At 29.9% G+C, this 22,320-nt stretch overlaps 3 protein-coding genes and 1 long non-coding RNA gene across 8 annotated transcripts; 1 reads left to right on the top strand and 3 right to left on the bottom strand.

Moving 5' to 3' along the window:
- Nucleotides 1-295: 295 nt before the first annotated feature.
- LOC105108049 (uncharacterized) lies at nucleotides 296-12,122 on the bottom strand. 5 transcript variants are annotated; one of them, XM_011002193.1, is made up of 8 exons: nucleotides 11,973-12,122; nucleotides 2,860-2,944; nucleotides 2,357-2,472; nucleotides 2,172-2,252; nucleotides 1,986-2,043; nucleotides 1,773-1,841; nucleotides 1,582-1,641; nucleotides 296-1,490 (listed from the first exon to the last, which is right to left on the bottom strand). In XM_011002193.1, exons 4-8 carry the CDS (start codon nucleotides 2,202-2,204, stop codon nucleotides 310-312), a joined length of 1,401 nt encoding a protein of 466 aa, XP_011000495.1. In that variant the 5' UTR covers nucleotides 2,205-2,252; nucleotides 2,357-2,472; nucleotides 2,860-2,944; nucleotides 11,973-12,122; the 3' UTR covers nucleotides 296-309. The 5 variants fall into 5 exon arrangements, with proteins under 5 accessions (XP_011000495.1, XP_011000496.1, XP_011000492.1 ...); XM_011002194.1 differs by lacking the exon at nucleotides 2,860-2,944; XM_011002190.1 differs by lacking the exons at nucleotides 2,860-2,944; nucleotides 11,973-12,122 and having other exon boundaries at nucleotides 1,986-2,036; nucleotides 2,357-2,831.
- Nucleotides 12,123-12,352: 230 nt separating this feature from the next.
- LOC105108046 (uncharacterized) lies at nucleotides 12,353-12,760 on the bottom strand. The gene is made up of 2 exons (XR_838985.1): nucleotides 12,695-12,760; nucleotides 12,353-12,476 (listed from the first exon to the last, which is right to left on the bottom strand). It is a non-coding gene; the product is annotated as an uncharacterized LOC105108046 (long non-coding RNA).
- A 62-nt stretch (nucleotides 12,761-12,822) lies between these two features.
- Nucleotides 12,823-15,609, bottom strand: LOC105108045 (aldo-keto reductase-like). Its single transcript, XM_011002183.1, has 11 exons — nucleotides 15,392-15,609; nucleotides 15,209-15,308; nucleotides 14,932-15,129; nucleotides 14,766-14,822; nucleotides 14,488-14,596; nucleotides 14,306-14,407; nucleotides 14,125-14,189; nucleotides 13,646-13,749; nucleotides 13,472-13,536; nucleotides 13,305-13,359; nucleotides 12,823-12,995 (listed from the first exon to the last, which is right to left on the bottom strand). Exons 1-11 carry the CDS (start codon nucleotides 15,447-15,449, stop codon nucleotides 12,835-12,837), a joined length of 1,074 nt encoding a protein of 357 aa, XP_011000485.1. The 5' UTR covers nucleotides 15,450-15,609; the 3' UTR covers nucleotides 12,823-12,834.
- Nucleotides 15,610-21,041: 5,432 nt separating this feature from the next.
- On the top strand, nucleotides 21,042-22,320 carry LOC105108044 (probable glutathione S-transferase). Its single transcript, XM_011002182.1, has 2 exons — nucleotides 21,042-21,626; nucleotides 21,914-22,320. Exons 1-2 carry the CDS (start codon nucleotides 21,315-21,317, stop codon nucleotides 22,271-22,273), a joined length of 672 nt encoding a protein of 223 aa, XP_011000484.1. The 5' UTR covers nucleotides 21,042-21,314; the 3' UTR covers nucleotides 22,274-22,320.

The raw sequence follows: 22,320 nt of genomic DNA, 5'->3' as shown, positions 1-22,320 counted from the left end.
GCAACAAGCAAATCTCCACCCTGGTATTTGTGCAGCTTAAGGAGGTCAACATGAACTCTTTTTTATCTGTGGATGGATGAGTAGTGCCTTTGGCTCTTTAACCTCCTTGTAGGAATAACAGGATTACGTCAGGTAAATGTACAATCATTCTCTTCTGACCACTCTTGGTCAGAGCAGGCAGCCAGAGTATACAAAATGAAGATCTTGCATCGCTAAGAAAACCAACATGACTGTATATAAAATGAATTTTTACTGTAAAACTTGTAAGAAAACAATGAGGTAATGCTTTGTATCATGAGAGAAACTTATTCACTTATGCAGAAGTTCTAAAGCTTTTACCAAAGTGGGTCTAAACCTATTCACATCTAGCGTTACATTTTGCTTGTCCAAGTATATTGAACGAAATGCCAACCAACCCTGTTTCCCGATTACAGAGGGATCCCTTAAAACTACATGGTCGGCTGGGTATTGCTGTATCAAAGTGCTCTCTTCTACCTGAATTTTGTAGTCCAAGTACCTTATGTTCATGTCCTTTGCAGGGTCTTCAAAGGAGACTCTTGATGCCCATTCTACCCTTCCAAATGGAACTACTTGAATCAAGATTGCATTTTCAGGAAGGAAAACAATGTTGGTTAGGCCAGCACCATGAACTCCCATCACTACATCACAAGAGTTGATGATTTTTGCAAATCCTGATACATCTGGCCCAGGCTCTGCGACAACTACTTGGTAGCTCAAGGTTTCTGCCAGTTCAGCAATTTCACCAACATTTGTGAAAGCTCTTGATCTCTTTCTTGAAATGATTAGAAGCAGAGGCTTTCTCTTATCGCCATCCCTGATTTTGACTGCTGTTATTTTCTTTAAGGAATACGAACTTCTTAAAAACTGCCTAAAGTCCTTCATAGAATATGGAGAGGTGGAAGAATCGATGCTGAGCTCTTTGTTGTTTCGACCTTTAAGGCCAATTGTTAGGCTCTGGAAGCAATGCATATCATGTCTGTCATCGATGTCTATGATCTCATATCTAGACAGTGCCTGCAATAATGTTTTGAACTTTGCAATCCACGAAGATTTTCTGTTGGTAATGAGAAATTGTACTTCTCTATTAAAAGGTTTTGCAGTTGAGTATAGTGGGACAATTATATCAGTGAAGGCATGGAAAAAATTTCCTGAATATCCCCCAACAGAGAAAAGGATTGCAGGAACACTGTGATTACGAGTGCATCGAGGGATATCTGGGCGATCAGTTACAAGTTTTACTGACCATTTCCTAGCAAAATCCTTCTCCCCTAGAGCTTCTTTTCGCGCATAAGGCCTAATACTCCATGAGGTGTTTTCTGCTGTCAAGGTATCGGTTTCAGATGAGACAATGAAAGCAGTGGAGGAATTTCCATCAATCCTGATGTCCCCTTTTATCTCGCAGAACTCTGATCTTCCCATGATATTGCAGCGCAGCTTGATCTTTTCATTCATTGTTGCAGCCTCTGCATCTAGGAAAATTGAAAAGAGCCTGTGTGTGAGGGATTTATGAAGTGTCATCAAGTCAAAAGGTAATTTTAACTCTGCTTATGTGTAGCTCACCAGTAGCTATTTGCTGAGAGCTTGTATCATTGACTATCAGGGAATCTTTAAGCACAATTTCTGCATCGTTAAGAACCAACACCAAATAACTTGTTAAAATTTACGTAATTTCTTCAATTCAACAGAGCGATAACTGACCTAGTTTGAGCTAATCATCACGTGTTGAAGTTTCAGAGTTGATCAAGACTTACCATTGATTGTTTGCCTGGAGCTGTCAGTATCATTGATCAATTTCTTATCATTTCTAACCATTTCTGCATCTTCAAAATACAGGAATAAATCTTGTTAGCAAGGCTTGATAATCATACAAACTTCCTTGACATTGCACCTCATTATATACCCAGATAAACTATCAGGGGTCCTTAATGCTTAACTAGCTGAGCTTTTCTTATCTTTAAACTCACCCCTAGCTACTGCCTCCTGAGAGCTGCTTGCATCATTGATTGTAATAATTTCTGCATCCTCAAAATAAATAACGAATAGACCTAATTAAATTAGATATAATCACCATTTTTTTTTGGGCATAATAGCCAATCACTGATTCAACTAAACTCGTTTCTGTGTAAGCATTCATGATAAAAAAAGCTTACCTTTGTCCATTTGCAAAGAGCTACTTGTGTCATTTACAGCAAATAGTTTCTGATCATCCCCCGTTGATAGCATGAAATTCACTGCAAAACCATCGGATGTTGGGAAAAATAGCGTTCAAAGAAATCGATACATAGGCACCATCTCAGATTTGATAGCTGAAGTGCAAGAACAATGGACGACTTACAAAGTGGTAGAGGACCCAAATAAGGGTTAAAGACGATGAAAAAACTCAACGTAATGAGCAAGCACGCAGCCAACGCCCCATACCCCAATCTCCTTCGCTCATGCTTGCTAAAGCTTCTGGTAAGTAAATTATCATACATCATTTTCTACTGCTAAAACACCTTTTTGCACATATGTAACTATGCTATATCATTATTGCTCGAAGTGAACAAAATCCGTACAAAAACTCTTTACTAGAACTAGCTCGAAATAAGTTCATGAAACAATGAATTGTTATGGCAACTTTTGAATGCTATGGACGTTGAGGTTTATGATTTCTTAAATAAAATTATAGGAAGATTGTCCAAATGTATGAAATTATATAATATGGTGGTTGACTGTGCTGGCATACATCTCCTTTCACGATCGATCGTATAGAATCGTTTAGCTGGTTTTAATTCATTTCTTGAAGAGACTGAAAACATTTTTTATTGAATTTGGATGGTATATATGAACCAACTGAACCTTCAATCAATATAAATTAGTCTGCCTCAAGCCAGCTAACTTTTCTTGCTTGCTGTGTTGGTGCTACAATCTACTTCAACGTTACCTAAAAAAACATAAGAGTAAATTACGTCAGATTTTCAGTAAAAAAAAAAACACTAATACGTTTATAATTTTAATATTAAAAAATTATCTCAACTCAATAATTTAAATTATTATATAAAATTTTATAATATAATTTATATTATTTTATAAAACACCTCTTCAAATGAAAGCTTTTTGGTCTTGAAACATGCATAAATTTTTATTATTTTATATTTAATTTTATCAAATAAAACTAATACTTCTACAATCTTAACACATCATGATGTCCTCCCATGAAAATTAACTCTAATTAACATGAACATTTCTCTTATTATCGCTGAAATATTGTATTGTTCTGTAACCTGCCCTGGTTTACTAATGGTACTGATGCATATTGCTGAATGATTTGAGAATTTTGCTGAAGTAATTGCGCAAATCTTAATGCTATGCATGCACGCCCAACATATGTAAAATATATGGACCTTGTAGCCTAGGATGTTTCTCTTCTTCTTATCTGAGTTTAAAATAACAGAAAAGCTGAGTTTTCGAGCTGAATGGGTTGGAGATTTACCGAGTCAGACAAAGAAGCAGTAAAAAAGAAAAGAAAAGACAAGAAAATCGTCACTGAAATAAAAAAATTGAACACAGTTATATGTCGTTAGCACATCACCAAACACATGAATGCTCAATCATGAGAACAGGTCATTAAGCAACGCACACAATAAGGATATTACAACACAGTCTTTGGCCGGCAGCAAACTGAGTCAATTCACTGTATTAGTATATTTTTGTCTGTTTCCAGGGGGTACATGTGTGCCGTAGATAATGTGTTCTTTTAGATTTGTTTTCCCTTTTTTTGACATTTGAACTAGGTTTTTTTATAATAATAATGATAATGACTTCATGAAAAAAATAAAAAATAAAATAGTCACCCGTGAATGTGATAATGCAACCACCCTTCATGCTTTATCAACCTTTATATACCATACATTAACATAGAAATGTACACCACAACTAACCATAATACTATATTTTAAGACGTGCAAAAATTTAATAGGTAAAATCCCAAGTAGTTAACATATCATATTCATATGCTAATATGCATAAATAAATTATTGTCAATCTTATTAAATAAATATTGTGCCACTAGGGAAGGAGACAAACGCAATACATATATGCTGAATTAAAAATTGAGGAGGTTTTGAGATCTATACTTCGTAGGAACATAATTTGGGTAAAAAAATATTATTGAAACAGCTTTTGCTAACATATATGCCGAGTTTGGCTAAATAATTTATGACATGGGATGTCTCCCTAATATAAAATCTGCCGTTTTGAAAGGTTAGGCTAGCTTGATAATAATAATAATAATAAATTAAAAAGAAAAATATTTGAAGTTACTTGTTACACACACATGCATATAGAAAAAGATACCTAGTTTTAATGGGTTTTTATATAATATAATAGTTAATGCACTGTTAATACAAAGACTAGAAATATGTTTAATATTGGAAAGAAGAAGAATAGTTTTCGGAACTCCAAGTGGCATGATACCTTTGTCACCGGGTGCTTCATAAATCAATGAAAAAGTCCAATACTGGTTACCAAAAATCGGGTAAGGAATATGGTTACACCCTACAGGTATTTATATAATGTTTTTTTTGCCTATTTCGGTTAAATTCATGAGAAATTCGTTTAATTTATTCTTGGAAATTATAGCCTTTAATATATTTTTAAAACTTGAGTTGAGGGATTTCTAGAGATTTATATGTTAAAGAAAAAAAAACAGATAAGTGTTCAATTTATTTCATATTTACAATTCTTTTACATTGAAATCTTTCAAATTATGATCCTAGTAAAATTGAATCAACTAGATAAAAAAAGATTAACAAATAAATATACATACACAAGTTTAACAAATAAATATACATACACAAATGGAAAGAAACAATTATTGTTATTATTAATTTTTTATCCTTTGTATAAGTATGAATCTATCCTAAAAAACCAATCTTTCCACACATTTACTTAAATTAATTATATTTGGAGGTCTGGACACTTTTAACATTAAAGTTAATGTCTTCTTAATTTAATCCATGCCTAAATACAATTTTATTCAATTCATTTTTTTAAATATCATTTAAACTTAAAATTACCGAGAATTGAAATAAAACTTTCAATTTTGTACCAATTAATCTCATAAAATTACCGAGAATTGAAATAAAACTTTTTTGTACCAATTAATCTCGTATTATATTATAAGAGAGGTCTAATTGTAATGATTAGAATATGAATACAAATATATAATTATAACATGGATTATATAAAGGAAAAGTACAATAGTTTTTTGTTTTTTATAGGTACAATTTATAATTATTATCTTAAACTTAATTTCTCAATATTTTATTCATCATACTATACACGCGCACACATACACACACAAAAAAAAATCATTTAATATAAAATTAGAGTAACATAATCATATGCAATCATATTTTGATATAATAGAAAAAAATAATAAAGTATCATAAGTTTACATAAAAAAATCTAATTAAAGCAACATAAACTTTAAAACAATTATCATTTGTTACCAAACTCATTATAAAAATGATTTTCATTACATATTTATAAAGAACTAATAAGGTATCATAAGTTTACATAAAAAAAATCTAATTGAAGCAACATAAATTTTAAAACAACTATTATTTGATATCAAACTCATTTACAATATAAAAATGATTTTCATTACACATTCATTCAAAATTAACAAAGTTATTATAAATATCTATTATCTTAGTTATCATCGATCTAAAGTGATCAATCCATTTATGGTAATAGCCTTTAACAAGATATCAAAATTTCCAAGCCTATTTTCCAAGTAATACTTCTTCATCAAGTACCTTGTTTCTTTTACCCACACCTGAAAAATAGTTCAATTACCGAGAAATAGTACCATTATTGAGAAATTAATTTATTTATTTTTTATTAAACATTAGTCTTATTATTGGGGAATTAATTCTATTGCCCCCAACCAGGGAACTAATTCTATTATCCTTTACTAGGTGTTAGTCCCATTCTTGGGAAATTATTTCCATCTATCTTAAACCATAATTATAAATACAATATACCATTACATTTACAAATAACTATTATAATATATTAGGTAGAGAAAAATGATAAGATGCATGACACCTGTCTCTTGCTTAAGACAATTCAACTTTTCCAAAATCAACAAGATTTCACCATATTATTAACTTATCAATAATTTTAATATGCCTAGACTCAAATTGCTTATAAAATAATATTAATTCAATTCAACATACAATTTTTTATTTAATCACCAAATTATTTTTGATATTTTATTCCCTCGTTATTTCCTCCAAAAAACTTTCTTTTCATGAGTATAAGATGTCTAAACTTTCACCATGAATAACTAGTATTTTTATTATCATCCTCTCATAATTATTTTCATCTAAATATACTTTAATGTACATCTTATATCACATTTAATGAACATATCATCAACACAATTCTTTCATAAAGATTAGCAAGGTTAGCAAAGTTGTTATATCAAAACACAATCAAATTTCTTTCCAACCAACATTTGAATTCTCATTTCATTTCAAATTATCATCATTACAAATGCACATATTAAATACATACAATTTACAACATTTAACTACTTTACAACATATCCACATTTCTTCCCTTTTTTAGTCTGCCATTAACATTTAAAGGCACCATAATTTTTACTTTAATTTGAACAAATTTCTTAATTTCTCTAATTATCTAATCATTCATTACATCCATTAACAAACAATTTCAATTTTCTCAAATTTTATCCATGAACCCTAAATCCTAATTTATAAGAACTCAATGAATTTAAAGCATTAATCTATAAGAACCTATTCAAATGTGTTAGAACACCCTACCAAGCAATAATTAGGGCTTCAAACACTCACAAATCAAAATTTTCAATTCTTCTTCTTCTCACTTTGTTGCCTCCTCTTTGTCTCTCTTTACTCTCCCTTGCTTTCTTTTTCTCTCAAACTTAGTGTTTGATATGCTTAATTTTATGTTTTTCCAATATTTTCTCTTAATTTTTTTAATGTTTTCCTAAGGATTTTTATCACTTTCCCATGCAAGATAGCAAGTTATTTTTCCTCTCTATCTTTTCTCTTCATAGTTTACACACACAAGCATATAACAATTGGTCAAATTTCTATTATATCCCTCAATAGTATTTTTTTTATGTTTTTCCAGATAAAGTCCTAATCCCGACACCTATTTATAATAAATTTTACCTGAGTTATTTTGCATTTAATTTAGTTACATACTAGTACTTTCGATTCTGTATAGATCATTTATACTAAATTTTTATTCATGTTTTTATTTTTTTATTTTCCTTTTATTTTTCATATTTTAATTTTTAATCACCCATACATAACATTTTACTTAAAACTCTCAGGACTATCATCATTCATATAATTTAATTATCACTTTCTTCATTTAGCCTAATATTTCTTCTATTAATATTGTAGATTTTTATCTAGGAGTTTACATCCTAAATCTTAATTTAACCCATTTTATTTTCAAGTTTAAGTTTTTATATTTTTAGAAAATTTTAGCTATGAGCTTATATTGGCGAAAACAGAGAACGAGTAAACGATGCTGGTTAGTGCATGTTTGCTTTGGTGGAAGAGAGAAAGAGAAAAAAACAGTGGGTTATGGAAGTTTTAGGAATATGGAAAGAGTTTTTTTGGTAGGTTGCCTTTTTTTTTAATTTATAGGAAACTTATTTAGAGTTTTAGAGTTCTAATTTTTAGGCTTACTCCCAAAATCAAGGAATATATTCCTGTTTAATTTTTTTTCATCTTCAAATATTTCTTGTTTTATTTTTTTCTCTTTAGATTTTTTTTCCCTTTCCCCTCACTTAAAAACCTTTAAACTATTGTAAGGATGAAATAAATTGATGGGTGATTTGCATTAAAAGTGTCATTAATCCTCATATTTTACATATATATATATATATATATATATATTTTATTTGGGTTTTGCATAATAATTTAGTTGAAGATTGAAGCAAATTCTAGTTAAAAAAAGTGCTCTAAATTTTGTCCAAATATCAGTTGCATTCTAATCCTTAAAAATGCTAGTATATGATGCACTTCAAGCTTAAACTTGTTTCATATTGTGTGTAAACTTCAACCACCAAACATTCAAGGTTTCAATGCCAATTTTAGCTAAAGTAATAGATACATTTTTATCCTTGTTTAATGTCCAAAAATAGCCTACAAATCAGCCCAAACTCAACCCATAATCAGTCCACCAACAATAACACTTGACTTATTCTAGGTAGTTAATTAATCAAAGAGAGCAAGCACATGGATAGAAAGATAGACGGTATAACATTACATCATTTTAGGTCAAAACAAGAAAAGAAAAATATGTACCAACATCTTCTCCAAGCTAGCCAAAGTTTACTTTCTAGAACAACCTTTGGTATATTGCTTACAATATTTGACTCTGATGTCTAAATGAGTAGTATTTAATGATATACAAAGATAACAAAACTATATATAAATATGTACCTAATAGACATCTCCAAAATTAGAGTTAAATTTGTGTTAAAAGTTATACCAAAGTTGTATTGTGTTCTTTTTTGTAGAATTTAATTATTTAGTTTGTAAAACTTCTTATTTGAATTTTAATTCAAGTTATTTCACTTTTATTCAAGTGTTTATATACATAATGATAGTTGGCCAGTCTCTTTCTTTGTTATAAGGCCCTGTTTGTTAGCTAAAAAGTAGTTTGCTTTTGAAAAGTGAATTTTGGAAAAATAAATTATTTTTTAATGTTTAGTAGTATAATAGAAAATAAATTGAAAAACATTTTACAGTATTTAGTTATGTCATGAAAAATAAGATGAAAAATAACTTATTAATGCTTTATTTTTCTCAAGTTTATTAAAATAATGAGAAATAAATCTCAAAAAATTAAAAAGTTGAATGAGAATGAAATTGAAAAAAATTATAATTTTGTAAATGATCTCAAATAAAATAAATAATAACCAAATAATAGAGATCAAATAAAAAAAAATAAAAAAATGAAAGATGAAGAAATTAAAATAATAATAATTAACATTTCATAAATTATTTCAAATAAAATAAATAACAATCAAAATAATGAAAACCAAATATGATAGATAAAAAATTTCAATAAAAAAATTTATAAGGAAAAAGCAAATAACAATTATAAAAATGAGTACCAAAGTTAATATAAAAATTAAATTTTAAGAGATGAAATTGAAAAATAAATATTCAAAATAAAATATATATGACAATTAAAAGTTTGAGAACCAAATTTGATATAATCAACAAATAATATGACATTTCTAAATTTTTCACAACTTTTAAAAAGTGTTTTCCGCCCAAATTTTCCAGGAAAATACTTTCTTGGAAACCAAGCTAAATTTTTCTTTGACTGAAAAATATTTTCTATTAACCATCTTTTCTAATGGCAAACAAATACAAGAAATTTTAAAAAATGGTTTCCAGGAAAGTGAATTCCGGAAAACAAATATAGCCTAAATCAAGAATGATTGTGATTGAGGTGAGTTCTTTGAAGTATAAATAAACTTTAATGTTTTATCTTTTCATTTTTTTTCATGAATGATTGATTATTGTAAATAAAGTTTAGAAATAATTTTGGTAATATTATAATCTTAAATCTTAGTGCACAAATCTTGGTTTTAGTAAAGAAATTGTTTGATTCAATGTCTTACATAATGTGAAACTACTAGTCCATTCTTAAGCAAGAATTCATATTTATTTCTTTAAACTTCATTATAATATACTTAGATTTAATATCATCAATATTGATGTTAGGTTAAGTTATCTTAAATTTATAGAAGTAATCAATAATACATCACCATTAAAATTTATTTGGAGCAAACACTTTGTTTTTATTTCTTTATCATTTAATATCTATTTACATTCATTAACCTTTTAAAAAAAAATTATTAATCATTTTTAACCAAGTTATTTTTAATTTAATCTCTCATGAGTCTTTTTTTTGTTACCTAACTTAATTTCTAAATCCTGCTCTTTGTGGATATGATATTGATCTTACTGAGTTAATTTCTACATTACACACTCAAACTCTTGTGAGTTAAAACAAGTTAATATAGCATATAACGGTGAAGCAATTTTGGTGCCATTATTAAAGAGTTAGTAAGCAAAGGTAACAACGAGATTGATGATTGGAAAACATAATAAGAAAAGATAAAGAAATAAATTTACATACACAAAAGAAAAAAAACAATTATTATTATTATTATCATTATAATTATTATTATTATTATTATGTGTATAAGTATGAATCTATTCAAAAAAAATCTTTTCACATATGTACTTACATCAATTATATTTACAAGTCATTATGTGAGTTGATCCGTCTATAAATTAAGTATATGAATGTAATTAATTTTATCTTGACAAAATTAATCAATTAAGTGAGAATCCTTCATAAAATATGATTAAAAATAAAACCTATATCACAAAATTAATCTAGGTTACATTTTATGTCATATTAATTATTTATACTTTGAATCTACTCTAATATAAATAAATTAGAAAGCCTAAATCTAAAGTATATTAACCAGAAGATAACTTTTAACAATAAAGTTCTTGCCTTTTCAGTTTAATCCTAGTCTAAATAAAATTTTATTAAATTTGCTTTTCTAGATCATGATGAGATATCATCCAAACTCAAAATTAACAAGAATTGGAGTAAAACTTTCAATTTTGTATCAATTAATCTCGTATCATATTTCAAGAGTGGTCTAATTGTATCAATTAGAAGTTGGGTACAAATCTGTAATTATAGCATGAATTACAAGTAGAAAAAGTATAACAACCTTACATGAGAGTACAATAAATGTTTGGTTGCTGCACCCGCATAGGAGCAAGTCAGAGGTCGAATTAGGGTGTTCCAAGAGGTTGAGTACAACGAAGAGGACAAAGATGGTGGTAGGGTGCATCTTTTTTCTTTTTTTCTTTTTTCTTTTTTTTTTGATTTATGTGGGGTGTCCGGACCAGCTTACGCGCACCACGATTAATCCCCACGGCCCACTGAACATCCTGCAAGCCCCAGTGAGTAGGTAAGGCACCGCGAAAGTGACAGGCATGCATGGTGAGGTTCGAACTCAGGTGTGGAGAAAGGGGACAAGCCCCTCCCACCGCTAGGCCAGAACCTCACTTGCATGGTAGGGTGCATCTTTGATTTTGTGGATGAGAGAGAGAGAGAGCAACAAGCTTTGAAAGTTTAATGTGTGCAGTGAGTTTTTGTTTTGGTAGGCTTTTTGTACTGAAGCCCCATTTTTTTTTTTCCAGTGAGTAGGTAAGGCACCGCGAAAGTGACAGGCATGCATGGTGAGGTTCGAACTCAGGTGTGGAGAAAGGGGACAAGCCCCTCCCACCGCTAGGCCAGAACCTCACTTGCATGGTAGGGTGCATCTTTGATTTTGTGGATGAGAGAGAGAGAGAGCAACAAGCTTTGAAAGTTTAATGTGTGCAGTGAGTTTTTGTTTTGGTAGGCTTTTTGTACTGAAGCCCCATTTTTTTTTTTAATGGATAGGCAACAACTTATTTATAATGCTAGGGTTATGATTTTTAGTCTTGCTCCTAAAATCAAGAAATATCTCTCTTAAGTTTTGTCCTCTTCATATTTTTTTTCCCCTTTTTCTCAAGCTCAAAAAAGAGGAAATAAATTTACAAACGTTTCCTTGTATTGTCTAAAATTGGACTTGGACTGCTAAAAAAATTCAATGTTTCATTGTTCCTTAAAATTTTTATGTTTAAACCCTATTTTTCAAAGAGGGATAAAAATTGGATGATGACAACCTTCATCAGCTTAAGTTAAATAATCAAGTTCTCCTTGGGGTTCAGTCGAAGAGATGGAAGCTAAATCATCGATTCAACCATTGGCATAATTGCATGCACTTTCTTTTGTGTGGAGTGAGAAAAGAAAATTCGTAAGGAAATACATACCAGTAGGAGCATTTCCTATGACGGAAGCAAAAAGGATTTTGCGAGCTGGCCAAGCAGAACCAACAAGTGAAAAATTAGCTGAGCAGAAACTCCCCGCTTCACATTCAAAAGCAAAACTTGGTTTAAACATATGAAATCGCATGTGGAGTTTACAATGCTTCTATTATGTCGTAAGAAACATGGAATATGTGTTGATTTATTAACATTCAACAAACCAAATCCCAACCCCTCCGAAAATCAAACAAATCTGACTGTAAACTGTAAAATATCGAAAAAGAATAACATGCAGAGAGGTCATGACTGGGCAAGATTGATCACAAGTAGCACTCCATAAGGGGGACAGACTTTTTTGATCCAACTCAAAACATCAAGCACCAATGTTTCAGAAGAAAACTCCTCTTTACTCTCAACATAAGTTTTGATGATTTCATGAATTTGTCTATGTCATGGGCGTGTTGAGTACTATGAACAAATATAAACACGCATGGTCCAAAATGAAGTGAGCTTTTTACATTGTATCAACACATGCTTCCATAATGAAACATCATGGTTTCATTGTTGTTCGGCCTAAATATCCATCAATCATGATTTATTTTACAATTAAAAAGATCTTTCATCACACAGACGAGAAGAAGATTTTCTGCTTCCAAGAAAAAAAGAAAATCATTTTGGGTTCCGAATGGATTTACTGATCAACCTTTAGTACCATGATTTCCACCCACATCTCGTGCTCTCTCAGATTAGCATTTTGCAACGCTAATTGGGTAAAGATGACAAGTAGATACTTTACCGACCAAAAGGAAAACAAAACATCTATCCAGTACAGATCCTAAGAGTCTAACGGTATAAATAACAAAATCATTCAGGGGCATGGATTAGGGATCCTTGCATGAATGTTGTTGATTTCTGCAATTATTTCAGGTGTAAGCTCAACCATACATGCTTTAAGAACCTCATGGAGCTGCCATGATTTGGTGGCTCCAAATACCGCGCTTGCAACAAGAGGGTGTTTCAAAACAAAGGCTGCAGAACAAATAAAAATAAAATTGTAAATTAAAAACAATGGAAATGGCTCAGGAACCACTATAACTATAAGGGGATATAACATTTTCCATATTAAAGATGTACATATGCAGATTTGATTTGGAAGCAACAAAATTCCAAATTCAGTCCACTGGTAAGTTCAAAACTTTCAGAAAAAACTAATGTTGCAATTTGTTTAGTACTTCATATCTTCGCAGTACAACTTTAAGATTTTACCAGCATGAGAGGAAATTAATCATACACACAACTGGAAAGGCACCAGCATTGAGAGAAAGAGAGAGATCATACCAATAGCAAGAGATACAGGATGAAGACCATTTTTTTTTGCAATGGCAAGATATTCCTGAAAACAGCATCAGATGGAGAGAGTCTGTTAGGAAGGACTTTCTTTCCCCCTATTCTTGTGATCCTAAAGCACACAAATTGAAGTTCAAAACTGTAAGAAGTCATCTTACTAAGGCAGCAGCTTTTATGATGTTATTGGAGAGGTTGTACCTTGACTCCCCTTCTGAATACATTCCTGAAAACCAAAGACAGCATCATTCATGGGAAAAAAATATGGTCAAGGGAGTTCAATCTAATTTATGGAGAGTTGTGAAATAATAAAGCATAAAAAAACAGTGAACAACCTTTAAAAACATTTAATCGCGCATCTACTGGACCCCCATCAGCTGCAAAATACTTCCCAGAAAGTATGCCCATTGCCAGGGGACTGTATGCCAATAAACTGATCCTAAAAAGTTTCAAAGATGCAAAAGAGTAATTAATCATTAAGTTAAAGACATAGCTAAAATAAACCACTTTCAGTAACAAAATCCAATAGATTTAGAACCCATATGATATGTAAACTGGAAGTGGCGAAGCTGGCTTGCATTCAAGGGAAACCTTGTAGCAGGCCAAGGTGGTGGTACACTGATACGAGGAACCAACCCCCTCCCCAACATGGCAGCAGAGCCTTTACAGAGTCATAAGCTCAAATTAAAGTTTTCAGATCAAAAGTCTGTTTGCTCAATCCACTAACTCATTGTAAAAAGTTGCACAAAAGTGGATACATGCCACAAATCAACTTCTACCCTTAGCATACAATGACAGGTGGAACACAACATACCCTTCATGGTGAGAGCACTCAGCTATTCCAGCATCAAAAGTTCGGCAGAGCAAGTTGTAGGAGTTCTATCATTGAGACAATGAGTTGAACATTAGCCTAGGCAAGAGCACGGAGAGAAGGTGGAACAACAACAAGACAAACAACAAGCATCACTTCACTAAAGAGGAACAAATGATACAACCTGCACAGATACTATTTTCGGATAATGCGCAACCCTGTCAGCAACTTGACTGAACTTCATTACACCATATGGTGTTTCATTACTGACTCCAATGTATCTGATCTACATACAGACACATTTATATTAATGGGTGTCATGTTTGCAAGAGAGTGGGTATTCATGCATAACATTCTATCATTTACTTTCCCTGCAGCAACAGCTCTGCCTAGAGCATCGAGTTGTTCCTCTATACCAACCGAACAGAACTGACGGGTGGGATCATACTCAGTTTCTCCAAACATCGGAACATAGCTACAAAATTAAAAAACCATAAATTACTTGAACAGAATAACAAAGAGCTGGGTCGAAGCTAGACAAATGCAAATATTTAATTAAGCAACCATAAGAGCTTTTCCTCCAACTGTTAAAAATTAAGTCTACTGGTAATATATCAACAAAAAATAAGGATCTACAAACAAACCGATCAGGCCAATGAATTTGGTAAAGATCAATGTAGTCAACCTGCATTCTCTTCAAGCTGCATCAATAAAAAAATTATTTAGTCAATCTGAGCATAATAGAAATACAATTACAGATAATAAAACATTTTGATTTTGACACATAGTTAAAATTTAGAACCAACAAACCTACTGTCAATGGCGTCAGTGATATTCCTAGAGTCCAGACACTTGGGCCCGCCTCGAATCCAAGTCATTTGGCCTGAAGGTCCAGCAACCTTTGTTGCTAAGACAATGCGATCCCTCGGAATTTTCCTTCGTTTAATCCAATGGCCAAGGTACTCTTCGCTCCTTCCCTGAGTCTCAGCACGTTGAGGTACCGGATACCTAAGAACTGAAAATGTGAGAGAAATGAAGGTAGATAAAATGGAATTTGAAAGAACAAGCTAAAAGGGAGGAATTAAACATTTCAGCAGAGTCGAAGAAGTTGATGCCGGCATTGAAGGCTTCGTCAAGAAGGCCAAAGGATTGAGGCAGCGAGTTCTGTTCACCGAAAGTCATTGTTCCTGGAGTACACATATATGTATAAAGAGTTAGTTTTAGGTACAATTTGTTGTTGGAATTCAACTCAAATGAGGCAAAGAAAAACCTAAGCAGAGTCTTGAAACTGTCAAATTAGGAGCGAGGTTGAAGAGAGGAACAAGCATTGTTAAACAAAAATGACAACCGCGCTTCCGACCACTCCTCAACCCCCTTATCACCGCAAACCCACCGCCATAACCCAATCCGCTTCTGTAGTTTGGTTGTGTGCTATATCTTATAAGGTAGCTCTATCACAAAACTGAAGGCAAGAAAAAACTTCACAGAAAATCAAAATAAGTCGACTATATATATATATATATATATAGACACACACAGGGTATGGCATTCTTGAGTGAACTCCAATCCGTGTTTTTTTAAAAAAAATTAATTTATTTTAAATTATTATTTTTTGATATTTTAAAATATTTTTAATGTAATATAATAAAAATAAATTTTAAAAAATATAAAAAAAATTATATTAAAATATATTGAAAAAAGCATTTTAAAAAACAACTAATCAATTATTATATTAAAAATAATTTGAATTTTTTAAAATACCTAGAAATTAATCACATAAGATTTTACTTGCTTTAATTAAATCACTAATCAATTTATTAGAGTTATCTACATTTTATTTTATCAATATTTAAGATATTAAACCTACATAGTCACAATCTAGATGGAAAGATGGTTAAAAACTTATATTTGTTTGTTATATAGTATTAAAGGCTTTCTAGAATTGATCTATACATCAAATAAAATAAATGAAATTTTTTTCCTATTAATTTTAATAACATATATTTTATACCAGTTTGATATATTTAAATAAATGTAATAAATTTTCATGATAAGTCTAGAAAGTTGATAAAGGGCATATCTATCACTAGCCTTATGGCGGAGTCCTCTCGTTCTTTTTTTAAAATTTGTTTGGAAATAGGGTTATGGTTGCTTTTCAAATAGTTTTTCGTGCCTAAATACATGTTAATGATATTTTTTTATTTTAAAAAAATTATTTTTGATATCAGCACATTAAAATGATTTGAAAACACTAAAAACATATTAATTTAAAGTTAATAAAAAAATAAAAAAATTTAAATTTTTTTCAAAAATACAAAGAAAATGCAGAAACAAACAGGGGCTTTATTCCGTTGCATGATATCCAAACAAAGAAAATATCAAAAATACTATCATTTCCTTAATTTTAATAAATTAATTTAAATAGAATTGACAAATTTTTGTCAAAGCTTTTTTTTTTTAAAGAGTAAAATAAAGGAACACCTAAACAAAAGGAAAAACGTGATAATTTTATACATAGCTGATGGATTGTTGTTTTTTTGGTTGATTTTTTTTTATTAAGTCAAGTGTTATTTTACTCCTTGAACTTTATGAACACAACTTCTTAAGTATATTAACATAATATTTCTCAAGTATTTAATAAGATATAAAACATAGAATTTAAAATTTTGATGTTAATAATTATGTATCTAGACAAATTTAAATTCCTTAAATTTAACAATATTTAATTAGACACAAGCAAATATTTATATGAAATTATATAAAGTAAAGATATATACATATAAGTTTGCATTAACATCCCAAAATATTCCATACAAAACATTAATTTAAAATACATTAGTTTTCTATTTAGAGAAAGTTCTATTTAATTTGTAGCAATATAAATATATCTTTCATATTTCAAATAGGATGAACTTTAAAAAAAAACATAGACAAAATAAAGTTTATAATATCAAGGTTACTTAACCTCAATAAAAAAAAATGTCAATAATAACATGTCAATAATCTAATGTAATAAATTTTTTTTATTACATCTCCTACACAAAATTAATTCCTAATGTCAGACATCCTAATATCATTTATCACTCATTATATAGGCCAACCAAATCAATACTGATATTGATTCCAAATCAATATTATTAGTCATCTTCTTAATCGTGACTAATCAAAAATGTATCGATACCAATTTTTTTAATATCATTAGATTCCACTTCATGAATAGTTAATTAAATTTCAAAATAATGTTGACACTAGTATAACCTCATATGCTTTATTAGCTTCCATAATTCTAGAATGGTCAATTAAGTCCATGTATTTATTAATATCAATATAATCTTATTGGTATTATTAGCCTTCATAACCTATAAGGCTAATAAAGTTTCGTTCGACATTTTTCTTTTTATATTTTTGGTGTCTTTATATTTGACAATGGTTAATCAAGTTCTTATTCTAGTAAATACCAATATCAATATATCACATTGATATCATTGCTTTCAAATTATCTTGGATAGATAATCAAGTTCACAATTATTTATTTTCTTTCACTTTATTATTTTTTATATGTTATTCATGAATTGTGTTTCCAAAGAAATTATAATTAACATAATTTAAAAGAAATAATTTAAATATATCAAAGTATAAGATGTCTACATGTTTTGTAAATGATGTTTCAATACTTAATCTGTTCTTTGGTCTAGTTGTTGAGATATTTCTTCTAAAAATAAAATAAATTCATTACTATTTATTTTTACAAACTCAAAAACCATAACTAAGTTTCAATATAACAATTTCCATCGTAGTACATTCCATATATTTTTATTTTTCATAACTATAACTTCTATTATTTCTCATACAAATTTATTAACTTAATTTCACAAAATATATAATTATCTAATTTCTCCCTATATTTTCTTTTTATTATTTAGTTACAATATCACAAAATTATATATTAACTATCTAAACTTCCTAACTTTCTTCATTTGACCAACCCTACAAATCTTAATATTTTCTAATTCATTTCTTTCGATTTCCATCCCAAATCATCTTATCAATATTACCTCCACTTTTCATAAATCAAAACATCTTACAAATTTCTTACCCAAAATACTTTGAAATTTCTACCACTACAATATATAATTATTATATTCATCTTAGATCACCATTTTTGCATCAATTCTCACCAAAATAGACAATTTCTACAAGTTTAAAATCATTTATCCAATTCTTTTAAATTTGGTTAGCTCTAATCACCTAAATTTTCAAGTTTGTTTCTTTAATTACTCATGATTTTAAGTTATTTCAATATTTTTCTACCCTAACAACATCACCCTACAACAATTTCACAAAACCTTAAATTCTCTAACAAAAACCCTAAATTCAAGAATTAAGAATTCAATAAAAAAAACAATTAAACTTCTTGATAACTTATTTAAATAAAATTAAAACACTTTAGTATGTAATAATATGCACTTTGAAAGCTAACTAGTTAAAATTGCTCCAAGCTTTGTCTCTCTAATTAATTACTTTCCCCTCGCTGAATCTTTTTAATTTCAAGTGATTAAGTATTTATACTAGTAAAATATCACACTTTCCCCTATTAATCTTTAGTTTTACCTAGGTTTTACAAAAATTAAGCTTAAGAAAATGAAGAACTTTCATTCCCTCTTTTTTCCTATCTCTCTCTCTCTCTCTCACACACACACATATATAAGAATTTTGTTAATTCCACTATATCCCTTCTTTATATCTTTTTTATGTTTTTTAGCTAATATTTTCTAGATTCTACATGTTTATTTTGAATTTAAGATGGGCCATTTATAATTTCATTAAATTGTATATCATTACCATTCTTTCCTCATGCATGACTTTCATTTAATTTTTATTTATGTTTCTACATTTTTTATTTATTTTTTGGTCATTTTTCATTTTTTTTAAACATTCAAAGTCATCTCAATCCATTCAATGTCTCCTTATTTTATTTTCTAACTAGCCCATTTTATTCTTAAAGAAAATTTGTTAATAATAAAAATTCTAGTTGGGGGTTTAGATTCTCTTTTTATTTTGAATTTTCATTAATAATAAAAATTCTGGTTGGGGGTTTAGATTCTCTTTTTATTTTTTCTTTTTTCTTATCTCTCAAATTTGCTCACACAAGGATCGATGGATTGGGTTACATGACTTATATAGTTGTTTCGTACTCATTAAATGAAGAAAAATGGAGATGGTCTCCTTAAAACTAGAGGTCAAAAGTAAGAGAAATCAAAATGAAGTTTTAGTAACTATTTTTTTTCATTGATCTATGATGACGAAGGGGTTATTGGCTTTAATTGATAGAGGGTTTTTGTAAAGGGTATATAAATAAAGAGAATGATGGTGATACCATAAAAAATGGAGGTCAGAGGAGAGAGAAATCAAGAAGAAAAGTTTTTATTTTAAAGAGAGATGAAGTTAGGGGTTTTGTGGGAGAAAAAATAGGAGAAGATGACTATTGTTCTACTCTTATTTTTTTTATTTATTTCAAGATGCTTTCTTCTCTTTTTCATTCCCTTTTTATTTTTATTTTTATGGTGGCTAAGGTTTGCTTTTCCCTCTACGATTCACATATATTTATAGTCTATAAATTATCAGTTTCCTTTTCAATTGCTTAGTCTTTAAGTAACTTCATTTTATTTTGATTTTTTTTTCTTGTTTTCGCATTGTAGCCTACTTGTCCATTTTACTCTCTATTTTGATTTTTTAATTTTCTCACTAAGAAATAACATATAATATTAACATCATTTCAAAAAAAAAAATCAAGAATTGTGAAATGGACGAGTTACTAATTCAAAGGCATCGAGAGCTTATATTTAATTTTTAAAAAAGATGTTGATAATTACAAAATGAGTGCAAATGCATCAAAATATATTTATTTGATTTATTTTTTTCAATAAGACATCAAAAGAAAAGGGTAAAATGAGGATGCGAATGGATGGAAACATGTCTCTTTTTTTTTTTAATTTCTAGAAATTGTTTTGGAAAGGGTTCAAAACTTGGGTTATGGTTATGACAATAGATATTACAAGTAATTATTATAGAAATAAAAAATAAAAAATATTATTTCTAGAGATATGTTCTATTTGTTCCTTCTATTTTAGAAGTATAAAATTTACTCCAAGATTATTTCATTCATAAATTTATTTTTATATCTTTATCTTTATTTTTGTCAATCAAAGGAGTTTTTATTTTTATTATCTGTATTTCTTCTACTTTATAATAATCAAATGTTATCTAAGGAATGTAAATAGAAATTTTTCCAAGAATTGTCCTAGAAATGTTTGAATAATTTTATGTTTAGGCTAAGTACACATTGTCAACCAATCAATCATATGGCTTGGACTAAAGAAAATACTATGTTTAGTTTTATAGTTAGGTTGCATGTATTACATTTCTCTTTCTGTTTTTTTTTTTATCTTAATAAATTTATAGCTGTTTTTTTCTACAAGAAATAAGCTAATACAAATATTGTAGTGTAATCATAAACATGTTGAAAAATCTAGGAGTAAAAAATCTACATTTTTTCTTTTAACCATCTCTAGACTTACCCATCAGCACCATAAATCAAGTCTCCTGGGCATTTTGAACTCATGATGCCAATGACAACAGTTTTCATGGGCCAAAATATGAAGCAACTAAAATATTATCACTTAAAACTAAATTATTATGAAAAATGAGGATTGATATGTAAACACAAACTATAATAATGAATAAAAATCCAAAATCAACCCAAAGCTTCCATTAAAAAAAAAACAATTACAATTTTCTAAAACATCATTGAATAAAATAATAAATGAATAAGATTCGATTCTAAGTGAATAATATATAAGTGGTTGGTGGTAATGTTAATGTACAATCTGTATCAAATGCAGCCTTTTTATACAATTACATGTTGAAATTTCTTCTCTGCCAAACATGGACCAGCACTGCATTGAACAATATTGCTGTCTTCACCATCTTGGTTTAGTCCTAGTCAAAGCTCGTGCGTTCTGGGAAACAAAGCCCATCCAAACTTTTCAACCAAAATGGCTGTCTTGATTTTCATTATGCGAAAAAAGCAGAACCCATCTCTATAAATACCTCCACTGTTACATCCTACGCTTCAAGAATCCATCCTTTAGCTCTATCTCGAGTTTAGACAAAGCTTTTGTAAGATATTAATTATGACAGGAGCGGTGAAACTGATTGGATCTTATACAAGCCTGTTCTGCACAAGGGTTGAATGGGCTTTGAAGCTGAAAGGAGTGCAATACGAGTACGTTGAAGATGATGTATTCAATAAAAGTCCCCTTCTTCTTGAGCACAACCCAGTTCACAAGAAGGTCCCCGTTCTTGTCCATGACGACAAACCAATTCCTGAGTCACTCATCATCCTTCAATACATCGATGAGACATGGAATGATAATAACTTGCTGCCTCAAGATTCGTATGAGAGAACCATGGCTCATTTTTGGGCTAAATTTACTGACGAGAAGGTATGTGTATATAATGGCATGAGCTAAGATCATCCGTTTATTTTATAGTTTGTTTCCTACATTCATTACATATGACATGAATTTAGATTTTTAATTTTTAATTTTTCTCACAGAATTAAAGGGGGATTGAATAGATATCCTACTCATATCCACACCATTTGTATCTTTATCTTGGAAATTTTGCCTGCAAAAGAAGTTTCATGTCTTGTGTTTTTTTCTTCTTCTTCTATTATTGCAAGGGCAGTGTCTGATGGAAACATTTACGGCTGCTATTATTGCAAGGACAGTGTCTGATGGAAACATTTACGGCTGCCTATAAAGAGGGAGAAGAAAAGGAGAAGGCCATAGAGTCTGCACAAGAATCATTAGCGTTTCTTGAGAAGCTGATTCAAGGGAAGAAATTCTTCAGTGGAGATGATAAGATAGGTTATTTAGATCTAGCAATGGGCTGGATTCCCCTCTGTCTTGATATTATAGAAGAAGTTGGAGGCATGAAACTGGTTGATGCTGAGAAGTTCCCATCTCTTCTTGAATGGGCTCAGAACTTCACTGAAATCCCACTCATCAAAGAACGTCTTCCACCAAGAGATGCGCTCTTGAACTACTTCCATAAAATTGTAGGCTTGAAGCGTTCAAACAAGCATTAACATGCTGCATGCAATTGGCAGGAAGGAGAAGAACTAAAGCTTCAATA

The sequence above is a fragment of the Populus euphratica genome, unplaced genomic scaffold, assembly GCF_000495115.2.
Source record: "Populus euphratica unplaced genomic scaffold, PopEup_1.0 scaffold180.1, whole genome shotgun sequence".
In the NCBI taxonomy this organism is placed as follows: domain Eukaryota; kingdom Viridiplantae; phylum Streptophyta; class Magnoliopsida; order Malpighiales; family Salicaceae; genus Populus; species Populus euphratica.
Note: the sequence above shows the minus strand (reverse complement) of the source record. Positions and strands in the feature narration are given on the sequence as shown.

Coding starts and splice junctions, on each gene's coding strand:
- LOC105108044 (XM_011002182.1), top strand. CDS start 21,315: ATGACAGGAGCGGTGAAACTGATTGGATCTTATACAAGCCTGTTCTGC. Junction 21,627..21,913: donor CTAAATTTACTGACGAGAAG/GTATGTGTATAT, acceptor TTGCAAGGACAG/TGTCTGATGGAAACATTTAC.
- LOC105108049 (XM_011002190.1), bottom strand. CDS start 2,498: ATGATGTATGATAATTTACTTACCAGAAGCTTTAGCAAGCATGAGCGA. Junction 2,253..2,356: donor TTTGGGTCCTCTACCACTTT/GTAAGTCGTCCA, acceptor ATGGTTTTGCAG/TGAATTTCATGCTATCAACG. Junction 1,642..1,772: donor CTCCAGGCAAACAATCAATG/GTAAGTCTTGAT, acceptor TTAACGATGCAG/AAATTGTGCTTAAAGATTCC.
- LOC105108045 (XM_011002183.1), bottom strand. CDS start 15,449: ATGCTTGTTCCTCTCTTCAACCTCGCTCCTAATTTGACAGTTTCAAGA. Junction 14,823..14,931: donor ACTGACGCCATTGACAGTAG/GTTTGTTGGTTC, acceptor TTATTGATGCAG/CTTGAAGAGAATGCAGGTTG. Junction 14,597..14,765: donor CAAATTCATTGGCCTGATCG/GTTTGTTTGTAG, acceptor TTAATTTTGTAG/CTATGTTCCGATGTTTGGAG.